This window comes from Nannospalax galili, unplaced genomic scaffold (genome assembly GCF_000622305.1).
Source record: "Nannospalax galili isolate Female #2095 unplaced genomic scaffold, S.galili_v1.0 scaffold356, whole genome shotgun sequence".
Classification (NCBI taxonomy): domain Eukaryota; kingdom Metazoa; phylum Chordata; class Mammalia; order Rodentia; family Spalacidae; genus Nannospalax; species Nannospalax galili.
In genome coordinates, this window is record NW_008338126.1 from 1786191 (window position 1) to 1799826 (window position 13636).

Genomic DNA, 13636 nt, shown 5'->3' on the forward strand with positions numbered 1-13636 from the left:
CATATCATTTTGATTTAATTTTGGTTGGTGGTACATATTTAGAGAGTTAGCCACTTCTCTTAAATTTTCTAGTTTAGTGGAATATACATTTTTTAAAATTATGTCTTTATGATTCTGAGTTTCCTCAGGGTCTGTTGTGATGTCTCTCTCTTCATCTCTAATTTTATTAATTTGAGTCTTGTTTCTCTTTCTTTTGGTTAATTTGGCTACAAGTTTATCAATCCTGTTACTCTTTTCAAAGAACCAACTCTTCATTTCATTAATTCTTTGTATTATTTTTGTTTGTTTCTCTTTCATTAATTTCATCCCTGATTTTTATCTCTTCCTGTCTATTGTTTGAGGGAGTTGTTTGCTCTTGATTTTTCCAAGGCAGTTAGGTGTATCATTAATGTATTAAACCAAGATCTCTCAATGTTTTATGTAGGCACTTAGTGCTATAAACTTTCCTCTTAGGACTGCTTTCATTGGGTCCCATAAATTTTGGTATTTGTGGTATTTGGTACGTTGTGATTTCATTTTCTTTCAACCCTAGGAATATTTTAATTTCTTGCTTGATTTCTTCTTTCATCAATTGTCATTCAGTAGTGTGTTGTTTAGTTTCCATGAGGTTGTGTATTTCTTGTCGTTTCTATTGCTGTTGAAATCCAGCTTTATTTCTTTGTGGTCAACTAGAATGCAGGATATTATTTCAATTTTCCTATTTGTTGAGACTTGCTTTGGGTCCTAATATGTGGTCAATTTTGGACAAAATTCCATAGGCTTCTGAGAAAAATGTGTGTTCTTTAGTGTTTGGGTGGAATGGTCTGTAGATGTCTATAAGGCCCATTTCATTTATGTTGTCATTTATCTTCAATGTTTCTCTATTTACTTTTTGTCTAGATGACCTGTCTATTGGTGAGTGTTGGGTACTAAAGTCATCCACAATTATTGTGTTGGGATTAATCTGTGGTTTTAGATCAAATGGTATTTTTTTTTTTTTTGGTCTTTTTTGAGACAGGGTCTTCCTGTAGCCCCAGCTGTCCTGGAACTCACTAGGTAGACCAGGCGGGCCTCCAACTCACAGAGATCTGCCTGTCACTGCCCCCCAAGTGCTGGGATTAAAGGCATGCACCACCAAGCCCAGCCAGATCAAATAGTATTTTTTATGAAGTTGGGTGCATCTGTGTTGGTGCATATTTGTTTAGCATTGTAATATCCTCTGGAAGACAGAAGCAGATGGATCTCTGTGAGTTCGAGATCAGCCTGGTCTACACAGTGTGTTCCAGGCCAGCTGGAGCTACAGGGAGACCCTGTCTCTAAAAGAACAACAACAAAAACAAAAAAAAAAGAATAAGGGGTTGGGCTGCCCTGCTCTTTTCCTCAGGCTGCTGGGAAGATAGCGGACTTTCAGACCGAGCGGGCTTACCAAAAGCAGCCCACCATCTTTCAAAACAAGAAGAGGGTCCTGCTGGGAGAAACTGGCAAGGAGAAGCTCCCCAGGTACAAGAACATCGGTCTAGGCTTCCAGACACCCAAAGAGGCCATCGAGGGCACTTACATAGACAAGAAATGTCCCTTCACCGGTAACGTCTCCATCCGGGGTCGGATCCTGTCTGGTGTGGTGACCAAGATGAAGATGCAGAGGACCATTGTTGTCCGCCGGGACTATCTCCACTACATCCGAAAGTACAATCGGTTCAAGAAACGCCACAAGAACACATCCGTGCACCTGTCCCCCTGTTCAAGGACGTACAGATAGGTGACATCGTCACTGTGGGTGAGTGCAGGCCCCTGAGCAAGACCATGCGCTCCAACGCGCTCAAGGTCACCAAGGCCGCCGGCACCAAGAAGCAGTTCCAGAAGTTCTGAGCGGCTGCAGGGCTTCCCCAACAATAAAGTCATTTTGAGCTTTAAAAAAAAAAAAAAAAAAAAAAGAATAAAGTGACCGTCATTACCTCTTCTGGCCAGCTTTGATTTGAAATTTGTTTTGTCAGATATCAAATAGCCACATATGCTTGTTTCTTAGTTCCATTTGCTTGGAATATATTTTCCCATCCTTTTACCCTAAAATGGTATTTATTGTTAGTGAAATATGCCTCTTGGAAGCAGAAAAAAGATAAATTTTGTCATATAATCCAGGCTGTTAGTTTGTGTGTCTTTATTGGGAAATTGAGACCATTAGTATTAAGAGTTGCTATTGAACAATGTATACTAATTTCTATCATTTTGCTGGGATGGTGGTTCTTTCATAGACCTTTTTTGACTGTTTTGGAATTGTCTATTTCCTGCACCCTTTTGGGTGTGTTTATTCTTATCTTCAGACCAAAGTATTCCTTCCAATATCCCCTGTAGATATAGCTTAGTGGTCATAAAGATCTTAATAGGCATTTAGATCTCTGTTCCTTTAATCTGTTTTCTTTAATATTTTATTTATTATTTTTATTTTATGGGTATGAGTGTATTGCTGGCTTGTATGTAAGTGTACTTGTGTCCTGCAATACCTACAGAGATCAGAAGAGGGCATTGGATCCCCTGGAACTGGAGTTACAGATGGTTGTTTGCTGCTATGTGGGTGCTGGGAACCAAATCTGGGTCCTCTGCAAGAGCAGGCCATACTCTTAACCCTGAGCCATCACTCCAGTCCCACATTCAATCTGTTTTTATCATGGAAATTTTTTCTTTCTCCTTTGATTATGACTGATAGTTTTGCTGGGTATAGTAGCCTGGGTTGGCATCTATGGTCTTTTAGAACTTGTAGAACACCAGTCCAAGGCCTTCTGAATTTTAAAGTCTCCATTGACAAATTAGCTGTTATTCTGATGGCCCTACTTTTATATGTGACTTGGCCTTTCTCTCTGGAAGCTTCCAATATACTTACTTTGTTCTGAACATTTAGTGTTTTGACTTTTATATGATGTGGAGAATTTCTTTTCTGGTCCTGTCTACTTGGTATTCTGAATACCTCTTGCAGCTTGATAGATAGATTTGGGAAATTTTCTTCTACGATTTTGTTAAAAATATTTTCTGTGCCTTAGCTTGGGTTTCTTCCCCTTTTCTGTACGTATGATTTGTAGGTTTGGTCTTTTTATAATGTTCCAAAGTTCCTGTATGGTCCATCAATGTTTTTTTGTTTTTGTTTTTGTTTTTGTTTTTTGATTTAGCATTTTCTTTGGTTGAGTGATCCAGTTCCTCTACCCTGTCTTCAAGCCCTGGTTTTCTCTCTTCCTCTTGACCCATTCTATTGGTGAGGCTTTCCACTGAGCTTTTTATTTGACTTGCTGAGTTTTCCATTTCAAGTTTTACTTCAGTTTTCTTCAGTAATTCTATCTCTTTGTTAAATTCTATTTTTGCCAGGCATGGTGGTGCATGCTTTTAATCCCAGCACTTGGGAGGCAGAGGCAGGTGGATCTCTGTGAGATCGAGATCAACCTGGTCTACAGAGTGAGTTCTAGGCCAATGGGACTACAGGGAGAGCCTGCCTCGAAAAGAAAATTCTGTTTTCGTTTCTTGACTTGTTTTATTTCGTTCATCTGTTCATGCTTCTGTGGTCTTCATTCCAACGTGTATTCAGACCCTCTTTGAGTTCCTCAAGCATACTTGTAATTGATGTTTTGATATGTCTTGTGTGTCATCTAAGCTGCTTTTCTCTAAGAATACTACTATGGGAGTATTCATTTGGGGGGGAGACATATTATCTTGGTTATTCATGTTTTTTGTGTTTTTGCCATGGGCCCTAGGCATCTGGAGTTGGGTCATTTGTAGTGTTTCTTGGTGTGGATATTTGTCCCACTTTTGCTATATGGGCATTTATATCTCTGTTTGCTTTTACCTCAATTTGTCAGTTTATGGACTAGCTGAATAGTGCTTAAAGTTCAGTCTTGGGACTGTTCAGTACTGATGTGCAAATGGGGTATCAGAAGTGGTCCCAGCTCAGCTAGGGCTAGGAGTAAGTTCTGAGCATAGGAGCAAACCTTCTGTACAGTTACAAGATTCATGCTGGAGATCCTCTGAAATCTATAGAAGGTTCACAGGTTTTTACAGGTAATCTTTAGGTGATAGGGGCTGGGGTCATAGTGGAAGTGGGTGGTGCTACTTTGGGGAGGTGCACAGGACCCACCTGGGAGGAAGAGTTCATAGTGGCAGGCCTAAGGCATGAGGGATGTGGCTACCTGGGGTGGGGCCTTAGGACAATGGATCTCAGATGGTAGGGATGAAGTCACAGTGGGGTGAGGGACAATACCTGGAGGAGGTGCTCAGGACATAGGTCTTCAGGCAGCAGGGGTGGAGTCAAGGCAGGAGTGGGAGTTTCTATCTAGGGTTGCACACAGGATGTGTAGTCCTCAGGTGATGGTGGAGGCCTTGTTTCCTTATTTATCTTTAATTTACATAGGTCTGTGTGTGTATACATGTGAATGTGTGCAGGTACCAACAGAGGCCAGAAAAGGACATCAGATCCTTTAGAGATGGAGTTATAGGTGTTTATGAGCCACCTGATGCAGGTGCTAAGACTCAGATTTGGGTCCTCTGCTAGAGGAGTAAGTGCTCTTCACTGCTGAATCATCTCTCCAGCCCTAGTTATGCTATATTCTGAAGTGATCACTGGAGTGGTGCCATGGAGAATTTATCAGCAAGCATATGCATATGCAAACCAGTTAGCAGGTTACTGCCAGAGCACAAGGGAAGTCAGTGGCAGCTTAAATTTAAGAAAGAGTGGTAGATTCAGGGAGTTACAGGCAGACCAGAAAGATACATAGAATAAATTGAGTTTGGGGAGACTAGAGAGAAGGTATTAAGAATAAAATTTCACTTCGTATAAATATACATATACATCTATACATTTTGTATAGATGGAGTTTTTCCACCAAAGAAAGGCCAGTTTTGAGATAGGACAACATAGGTTTGACTTTAAATAAGTTGAGTTCGGGGTGATACCTTTTAGACATTCTTATGGGGATTTCGTTATATTTTAACCTGAGCCTCAAAAGAGAGAAGTAGACCAAAATTATAAAGTTGAATTGAAGTACAGGTCGTCACTGAAGACCCAAATGGGGATGAGTTGACTTGGAGAGAGTATCAAAGGCAAAGAGAAAGTCAGGAAAAACTCTTCAGGAGCTAAATTTAGTGGTCATAAGAGGAAGGTAATTCTGCAAACAATACAAAGAAGTAACCAGAGGAAAGGAAGGAAAGCAGGACAAGGGGCCTGAAGAGTTGGCTCGGCAGTTAAGAGCACTGGCTGCTCTTGTTCAATTCCTAGCACCCACATGGCAGCTAACAACCATCCTGTAACTCCAGTTCCAGGGGAATCTGATGCCTCCTTCTGACCTTCAGGGACATTGCATGGCATGGGTGCCCTTATACGCATGTAGGCAATACCCTCATACACATAAACTAAAAATAATGGATTCTAAAAAGAAAAGCAGGAGCAAGTCTCACCAAGGCCAAAGGCAGCAAGTGTTTTAAAGAAGAGCTAATGTTGACAGTCTCCAAAGCACACTGCAAAAGAGAGCTCAGCAAGCTGAGTATTGAAGAGTTGCCAGTTGCTCTAGAAACCTGGAGCCAGTGTTAATGTTAATGTTGATGAGGATGCAGTAAACTGAGAGAAGACGAATGAGCAGGAGGAGAGCATGACCTCCTAGGAGGTCAAATAAAAGATTTATTTATTTTCATTTCGTGTGTATGAGTGCTTGCTTACATGTACCACATGTGTACCACATGCATGCATGATGTCTGCAGAGGCCAGAAAACAGGATCAGATATAGGTGATCATAAGCCATCACATAGGTGCTGAGGACTGAGCCAGGGTCCTCTGCAAGAGCAGCAAGCGTTTTTAATTGTCCAGCCATCTCTCCAGCCCATCTTTGAACATTCTTAAATGTTTGAAAAGCACCTACAGGAAGAAAGTGATTGTAAGTTTTCTATAAAATAAGCCGGGCGTGGTGGCGCACGCCTTTAGTCCCAGCACTCGGGAGGCAGAGGCAGCAGATCTCTGTGAGTTCAAAGCCAGCCTGGTCTACATAGTGAGTTCCAGGACAGCTGGGGCTAGAGGGAGACCCTGTCTCAAAAAGACCAAAAAAAAAAAAAAGAAAACATTGGACTGAAAATTGTTAAGGTATAAAGTTAACACCACCTCCATCTCAAGACATATTATTGTTCTACAGATTTCGTCTATAAATTTTTTAAAATTTATGTCTCTGCGTGTGTCTGTTTGTATATTCATACATGCATGTGAGTGATCAGGGAGTCCACAAGAGGGCATTAAATCCTCTGAAACTGGAATTATAGATTCCAGTTGTAAGCTGCTATATGGGTGCTGGGAACCAAACTCAGGTCCTCTGCAAGAGTTGTAATTTTATGACTTAGTTCAAGTAATAGATGCTGTGGGCATTCTAGCCTCCTTACACTGGCAGAGGCAACATTCACACTTGCTCCTCTGAACGTCGGCACTTAGACCGTGTCTGCTGAAGACTCCCAGTGTTGTACTGGGTATGTCACCTATCTGCTCCTCTCTTGCGCCAAGTGTAGAGCCTAAAGAGGTATGACATTGTACACGTCGGGATGTGCTAGAGTTGAGCCATCTGTTTTTCTCAATAAATATTTATAGAATGAATTAATGGCTAAAAAGCAGCAAAATCATTTAGAAACAAGCCCTCTGAAAGAAACCTTTTCTCCTTCCATCAAATCTCACTCACTTGTGCATTCATCCATAAAGATAAACCATGTCTTCACAAGGATGCTTTTTAAATAAATTTTGGGGCCCTGGCTGGAGCATCCAGTATGAGGGTGCTCTGTGACATAGGTTCACCCTTGGGAGTAGAAGACCTGGCAAGCTAAGTCAGCTCTTTGGCTTTTACTTAAATCAACTTTCGCCTTACAAAGGAGCAAAGCTCCTTACAAAATACAGCGGCATTCAGGCAGGAGTGGTCCAAAAATTGTGCCAGACTTGGACAGTTGCTTCAGATCTGGGCTGCCTGCTGCCTCCAGAGACCAGAGGAAGAGTGTGTGTGATCTCTGCTTTCATTCCTCGAGTAGCCTGGGCCTGGGCACTTCCACTGATCTTGATGGGACATAAAGTGACCATGAATTTTCCCATCCACTTTTACCTTCTGTCTTGAATGAAATCTTTCTTTCACCTGGACTGGCAAGTGACTGAGGCTGACGAGCAACAATCACTTCTTTGCCATTCCTCCCACCTCCAGGAATGCTGTCTTCCTTTCTGTGCCTTTCTCAGGGTTCCAAGGAGCTAACTGCTAGGGGCCATAGCTCCCAGGCCCCCTAACCCTCAGGATTCCTAAGGAGAGGCACTGGCTAGAAAACTATGTCAAGGTACTTCAGCACCCCACATGCTGCACCAACAGGGCTCTAGGGACAGCATCTTCTCGGGCATCCTTCAGATACCTTAGTCCCTGCTGGGTGACTCCTCCATGACCCCAGCTCCCCCAGGCCCTTATTTAGTCAGCAGGTGCAAAAACTTCTCCCTCTCTGGCTTGTCCTTCCACGGCTCTGGTTCTTAGGCCACCCTTACAGCTAGCTATACAAAGCCCTTCCCATTCTATTTGAGTCGAAGGACCCTGATTTATACACCACCTGTCCCACGTTTCACTTAGGAGACAAGGGATGGAAAGTCAAAACGCCAAACGGCAATGTGAACCAAACAACAATCAATACACAGCAGTGAGCTTGCACCCAGTCCAGCAAGACTCATATTTTCTGTCCTGTAACTCTTTTTAAGGTTTTGTTTTCATTTTAGTTTTGCTGTTTGTTAGGTTAGCTTTGATGGCTTGAATTTTGTTGTTTCGGTTTTTTTTCAAGCAGGTTGCAGGCTGACTTGGAACTCACTGTGCAACCCAGGCTGGCCTTGAACACTCAGTCCTCCTGCCTCAACCTCCCAAGTGCTAGAATTACAGAGATGTGGTGTAACGCCTGACTTTGTCTTTAAAGCACTTCCTTGAGGACTGTAGGGTACCAGTCATACTTTTTCCATCAGTGTGGGTGAATTCCTGACTAAACACAGTTTCAAACTGCAGTTAGTGACATTTTTTTCTGTCCCACTCAGCAGCACAGACCAACATGGAAAGGCATGTTCATTTCAATGAGTTGGTTCTTATAAACAGGCTTTAAATCAAATCTTGAAATAAATAACTGTCTTCATCATCTTTTTTCTATCTTATATGCTGTTTGGTACCATCTCTTCTTCCACAGCAAAGCAAAGAGAAATACTGACACACCAACCTGCTTGTGAACAATTCCAACTCTTCAAATCCTAAAGTGATGCCATAACAGTGGGCAGGCAAGAAGGCTCAGTGGGTAAAGGTGCTTGCCTAATGACCTGAGTTCAATCCCCAGGACCCACATGGTAGAAGGAGAGAAGTGACTCCTGAAAGTTGTCCTCTGGCCACCTTCACATGAACACCGTAACACATACACACACACACACACACACACACACACACACACACAAATAATAAATGAATAAATTGTAGGTAAATTTTTAAAGTTTAAGTTAAAAAGAAAGTATCTTTGGTTTTACAGACAGCAATCTCTCATACCATTATGCCCCTACGCCCTACCTCACATACAGGTAGACTTAATTTTGCCTTGTAGGCATGAGCCAAACCAGAGAGACAGAAAAGAAAAAAGATGGATGGATAGATGATAGATAGATGATAGATAGACAGATAGATAAAAAATATTTAGAAGAGAGAGGGAATGGGGAATCATCAAAGAAAGTTGGATTGAAACAGGGCTTAATCTTTCTTGAAAGTTTCTTTCTGGGATTGCTGTGCTCCCTCCGTCTCTGGTATGACCCATATACTGTGTGGCCCACATTCTGTGCTCTCCTCTGAGTCTGCTGACAGTGGCCTTTTTTTGTTTTTTATTCATAGCTATAGCCAGACTGTTCCAGACAATCCTGTCAACTCTTGAAACTTTTATTTTCTGCTAAAGGAAACATGGGTGATGGTTTGTAAGCGATGGCTTATCTTTCTTTTTAGTTCCACTTCTGATTAATATGGCACTTTATAGAAACTGACAAGTAGACATGTTAGGTGCAATTTTATTTATTTATTTATTTATTTTTGAGACAAGACAGTTGTAGTAAAGACATAAACTCTATTAAGGCTGATGGATTGCTTCATACTGTATCTGTGTTAAGTAGTGAAGTAAGCTTAGTCATAGAAAAAGCAATCACTTACACCTCCCCCCAAATAGTAAAAGTAGCACCCAAGTGAATGAACAGATGGAGGTGTAAGATGTACACTCATTTCCTGTATCCACTTGGATATCTGCCAGGTGCCTCAGTCTAGCACTAGAGATTCTCTCCAGGCTCCTCCTACCTGTGTCTTACCCACCCCACCCCATTCTCCAGGGAAACCTGCATCTTTAAATCAGCAGGCTTACTTCTGTGCCTTTTTCTGGAGTTCCCCCAGAGGTGATGATTCAGGAATTCATCTCAACCTTTCTCCCCCCAACCCAATCATCCACAGAATAATTAACACATACCTATGATCCATGCATTGGTGAAAGAAAGATTAATCAGATCTAGAGTTGCTTGGGGGCCAGATGGGGAAGGCTGCTTGATTCGCCAATGACCATTATCAAAAATATACTTACAGGGGCTGGAGAGATGGCTCAGTGGTTAAGAGCACTGTTTGCTCTTTCAGAGAAGCAGGGTTCAATTCTCAGCACTCACGTGGCAGCTAACAACTATTGGTAACTCCAGTTCCAGGGGATCCAACACCCTCTTCTGGCCTCTGCAGGAACTGCACGCTTGGGGTGCACTTAACATACATGCAGGCAAAACACTCATGCGCAAAAATATAAGTAAAAAATTTTTTAAAATACACTTACAAACTAACCCCTACCAGTAATAAAGATAATGTTTTCACTTGTGTTCTGCCCCTTTATTACATGCATAAAACTGTTCTGAACCCACAGAAAGATGGAAACTAATGGTTATTATATAGTCAGGGAGAGGTTCCCTGGAGCCCAGCACTGGGCATAGTCTAACCCACTGGAAATAATTCTGTGAATAAGACAGCATGGCCTAGTTCTAACACAGCCTAGATTCTCAGAGAGGAAGACAACTAATCGACAAAAAGGAAAGACACATTCAAATCGGGGCAGACACTAGTGGGGAAATGAGCTGTGACTGACAAACAGTGAAGGGAATGCTTTAGGGAATGACTAAGGGGGAGCTTCTCTGAGGAGGTGAGAGATCCAAATAGCTATTGTTCTTTTCGTTGAGCTTACTTTTCCCATCTCAGCTTCAATCTGCATTTGCTTATTATATCAGTAATTTTTCACACTGCCATGACCAAATACTAGGAAGACTTGAGAGAGGAAAGGTTTATTTTGGCTCGTGATTTGAGGGTATGGCTCACCACAGCAGGGTAGGCATGGCCCTGCTGGGACTGCTCACCTCTTCACATCTCAGTGAACCAGGGAACAAAGGCAGAACAGGAAGTAGGGCTAGGCTTTATAAAGTTTATAAACGTCGGGGCTGGAGAAATGCTCAGCAATTAAGTGTACTGACTATTCTTGCAGAAGACCCCGGTTCAAATCCCAGCACCCAATGGCTAACAACCATCTATAACTCCAGTTCCAAGGGATCTGAAGCCCTTTTCTGTCCTTGGGCACTCATACACACAAAATAAAAAGTAGGTATAACACTCATACACACAAAATAAAAAGTAAAAATAAGTTTAAAAAATAAATTTAAAGAAGTTTATAAACCTCAAGGCCTGCCCCTCAGCAACCCACTTCCTCCAGTCAAGTCCCACCTACAAAAGGTTCCACAACCTCCCTAAATGGCACCATGAGCTGGAGGACCAAGTATTCAACCACACAAGCCTGCTGGAACAGTTCATGTTAAAACCATAACACTTCTCAAGTTGTTTCATTTAATACATTCTTGTTGAGTTTTTGTGGATTTCATACAATACATCTTAATCCTATTTAGCCTTCCTTTCTCTATCTCTACCTCCCCCCAGAGCCCAACCACAAGACTTCATGCATTTTGTCATATATGTTAAGGCTTATCAAGTTTCTGAACCAAGATGTTCCTCAGTGTGAGTTCATGCACTGGAGCCTGTTCAGCCTATCTGGCATCACTCCCTTAAAGAATATCAACTTTTCCCTCACCCAGCAGTGATCAACTGCCAATAGTTCCTCGCCAAAGTTGTGACCTACTACCCACTTCCCCACTTCTATGCTGGTATTTGCCTGACTGAGTTTGCATGGGTCTTGTTCAGGCTGTCACCATTGTTGTAAGTTCATATGAGCAAGGTCCCTGGAACCTGGAAGATTCTGTTTCCTTACAGTCACACACCTTGCTCCTGGCTCTTACAATCTTTCCATTCCTTCTTCTATAATGGTTCCTGAGCCCTGGGTGGATGAAGTTTAATACTGGAGTCCTGTCCAGTAACCCACATTCTACAGACTCTTATTCTCTACACTTTGGCCAGTCGTGGCCTTTTGTGTTCTTCCCCCTCTGTTGCATGAGGAAGCTTTGCTGATGAGAGTTGAGAGATGCATTCGTATCCACTTCTCAAGTTGTGTCTGCCTCCTTAGCATCCAGGTAACACCGTAGTTCAAATGATTATTACCCTGTAAACCTAAGCCAAGAGCTCCACTGTTGGTTTGCAAAAGGGAATAAACTTTCCAATCGAATCACACAAGACTTGTGTTGAATGTACCTGTACTTGATTTACACTTCCTTCAGGATCCTACCCAAGACCCAACACCTCCTTAAAGCATTTCTTTTTTTTTATTTGTTTTGTGTGTATGAGTGCTTTGCCTGCCTGTATAAAAGTGCACTTGTGTTATACAGAGGCCAGAAGAGGGCATCAGACCCCCTGAAACTGGAGTTACAGACGGTTGTCAGGCACCATGTGGGTGCTGGGAACCAAACCCAGGTCCTCTGCAAGAGCCGCCAGGGCTCTTAACTACTGAGCCATCTCTCCAGTCCTTCCTTAAAGCGTTTTCAACCACTCTAGTCGTTGACGTTCCTTTCTCCCAACCATTTTTGCCCATACCAATCATTTCATTTGTGCATTCAACCAATATCAACTGAGTGCCTATTATCTGTCAGACACTGCAAATACAGGAACACAGCTGTGAATAAAAGAGAAGCATTAAACAAAGTTCACACAAATATACATATATGTAAGTATACACGTATGTAAGTATAAATCAAGATGAGTGCTGTGAAGAGACTATATGAAGCATCTAAAATAAACAACTCCTTTTTCTGTGAATATTCCAATGTAATTGAACGCCCCTTGAGAACAGAGAACATTTTACATCCCTTAGTTAAACTCAGAACCTGATCTATTGTAGATGTTCTGAACTGTTAGTATCGATGGTGGTGGCAATAAAGGAAAACAGGATTGTGTGGGACTGATTGTTCAGTGACAGGAGCTGAAGAAATTGCACTTCTTTTTGTATCCTTGCAAAGAGAAGGCCCCTATAGGAGACATTCTATTGTGTTAGTGTGCACAAGGAACCATTTCTCTGCAGTTTCTCTGCAAGGGATCTGAAGGTGGCTTTGTCTTGCCTACCTACTTCCTCTAAATGTTCGTGCCTTTTCATCCTCTCTCCAAGTCATTGTTTTCTAGAACTGGGCACAGTGGTATGCTAGTGAATTTACCAACTGACTCTCTCAAATAAGAAGAAAAAGAGGTTTATAGCACTATCTGATTTCTGTGGGGTAAATACGTTTGTGGTCAATTTAAAGCTCTCAAAATTCTATCACTGAACATAGAGGGGAAGAAATAAGCAGCACATTTTAAAAATACCATATAGATACAGTAGTCATAAATAGCATCAGAGCAGGTTTAGTAAGACACACAACTCTTTTTCTGTGAATATTCCAATGTAATTGAACACCCCTTGAGAATAGACAACATTTTACATCCCTTAGTTAAACTCAGAACCTGATCTATTGTAGATGTTCTGAACTGGTAGGAGGTGATAACGTTTCAGAATTTATATTTTTGGATGTGTGTACTTTAATTATAATTCTTAATACTGGCTGAGCTTATACACTGGTTTACGAAATTCTACCAAGATTGTATAAGCAACCTTTAATACCTCACTGACTATACAACTTACTAGATCCATGTCTCCCAGACAGGAATCAACTGTGATAAGCAAGGTCTTTACTTAGGTAAAGGGAGAAAGTAAAGTCAAATCTTGCTGATAGATCCAATGCCTTCTCTAGCTCCACAAAACAAGTCAAGTTCACAGTGAAGGTTTTACCAATAAGATTAGCAATCAGCTGAGCCAGGACACCTCCTTGCCATCTTCTCCCTTGTAAGCCTCTGGTAGAGGCTGGAAAAATAAACACTCATTTCCTCACTTTCAGTGAGGCTGAGTTGCCAACAAAACATAAAAAGTGCTAAGGGAAGTCAGCTTTATGGCACAGGCCCGAAATCCTAGCTATTAGGGAGGTTGAGGCAGGAGGATTGCAAATTCAAGGACTGCCTAGGCTACTGAGCAAGTTCAAGTGAGACCCTGTCTCAAAATAAAAAATAAAAAGAAGCCTGGGGATGCTGGGTAGACAGCTTAGTTTGTAAAGCTCTTGCTGTACAAGCATGAGAGCCTAAGTTTGATTCCCAACACCCACACGTAAAAAAGAAAGTCAGTTGTGTGCACCTGT

General features: G+C 41.8%; 1 protein-coding gene across 1 annotated transcript in view; it reads left to right on the forward strand.

The window, feature by feature from the left end:
* LOC103734122 (40S ribosomal protein S11-like) overlaps window positions 1-1848 on the forward strand; it is a 57004-nt gene extending 55156 nt beyond the window's left edge. Inside the window, 2 exon segments of the mRNA XM_017798121.1 lie at window positions 1364-1718; window positions 1721-1848. Coding sequence (XP_017653610.1) covers window positions 1364-1718; window positions 1721-1848 — 483 coding nt within the window.
* The last annotated feature ends 11788 nt before the right edge of the window (window positions 1849-13636 follow it).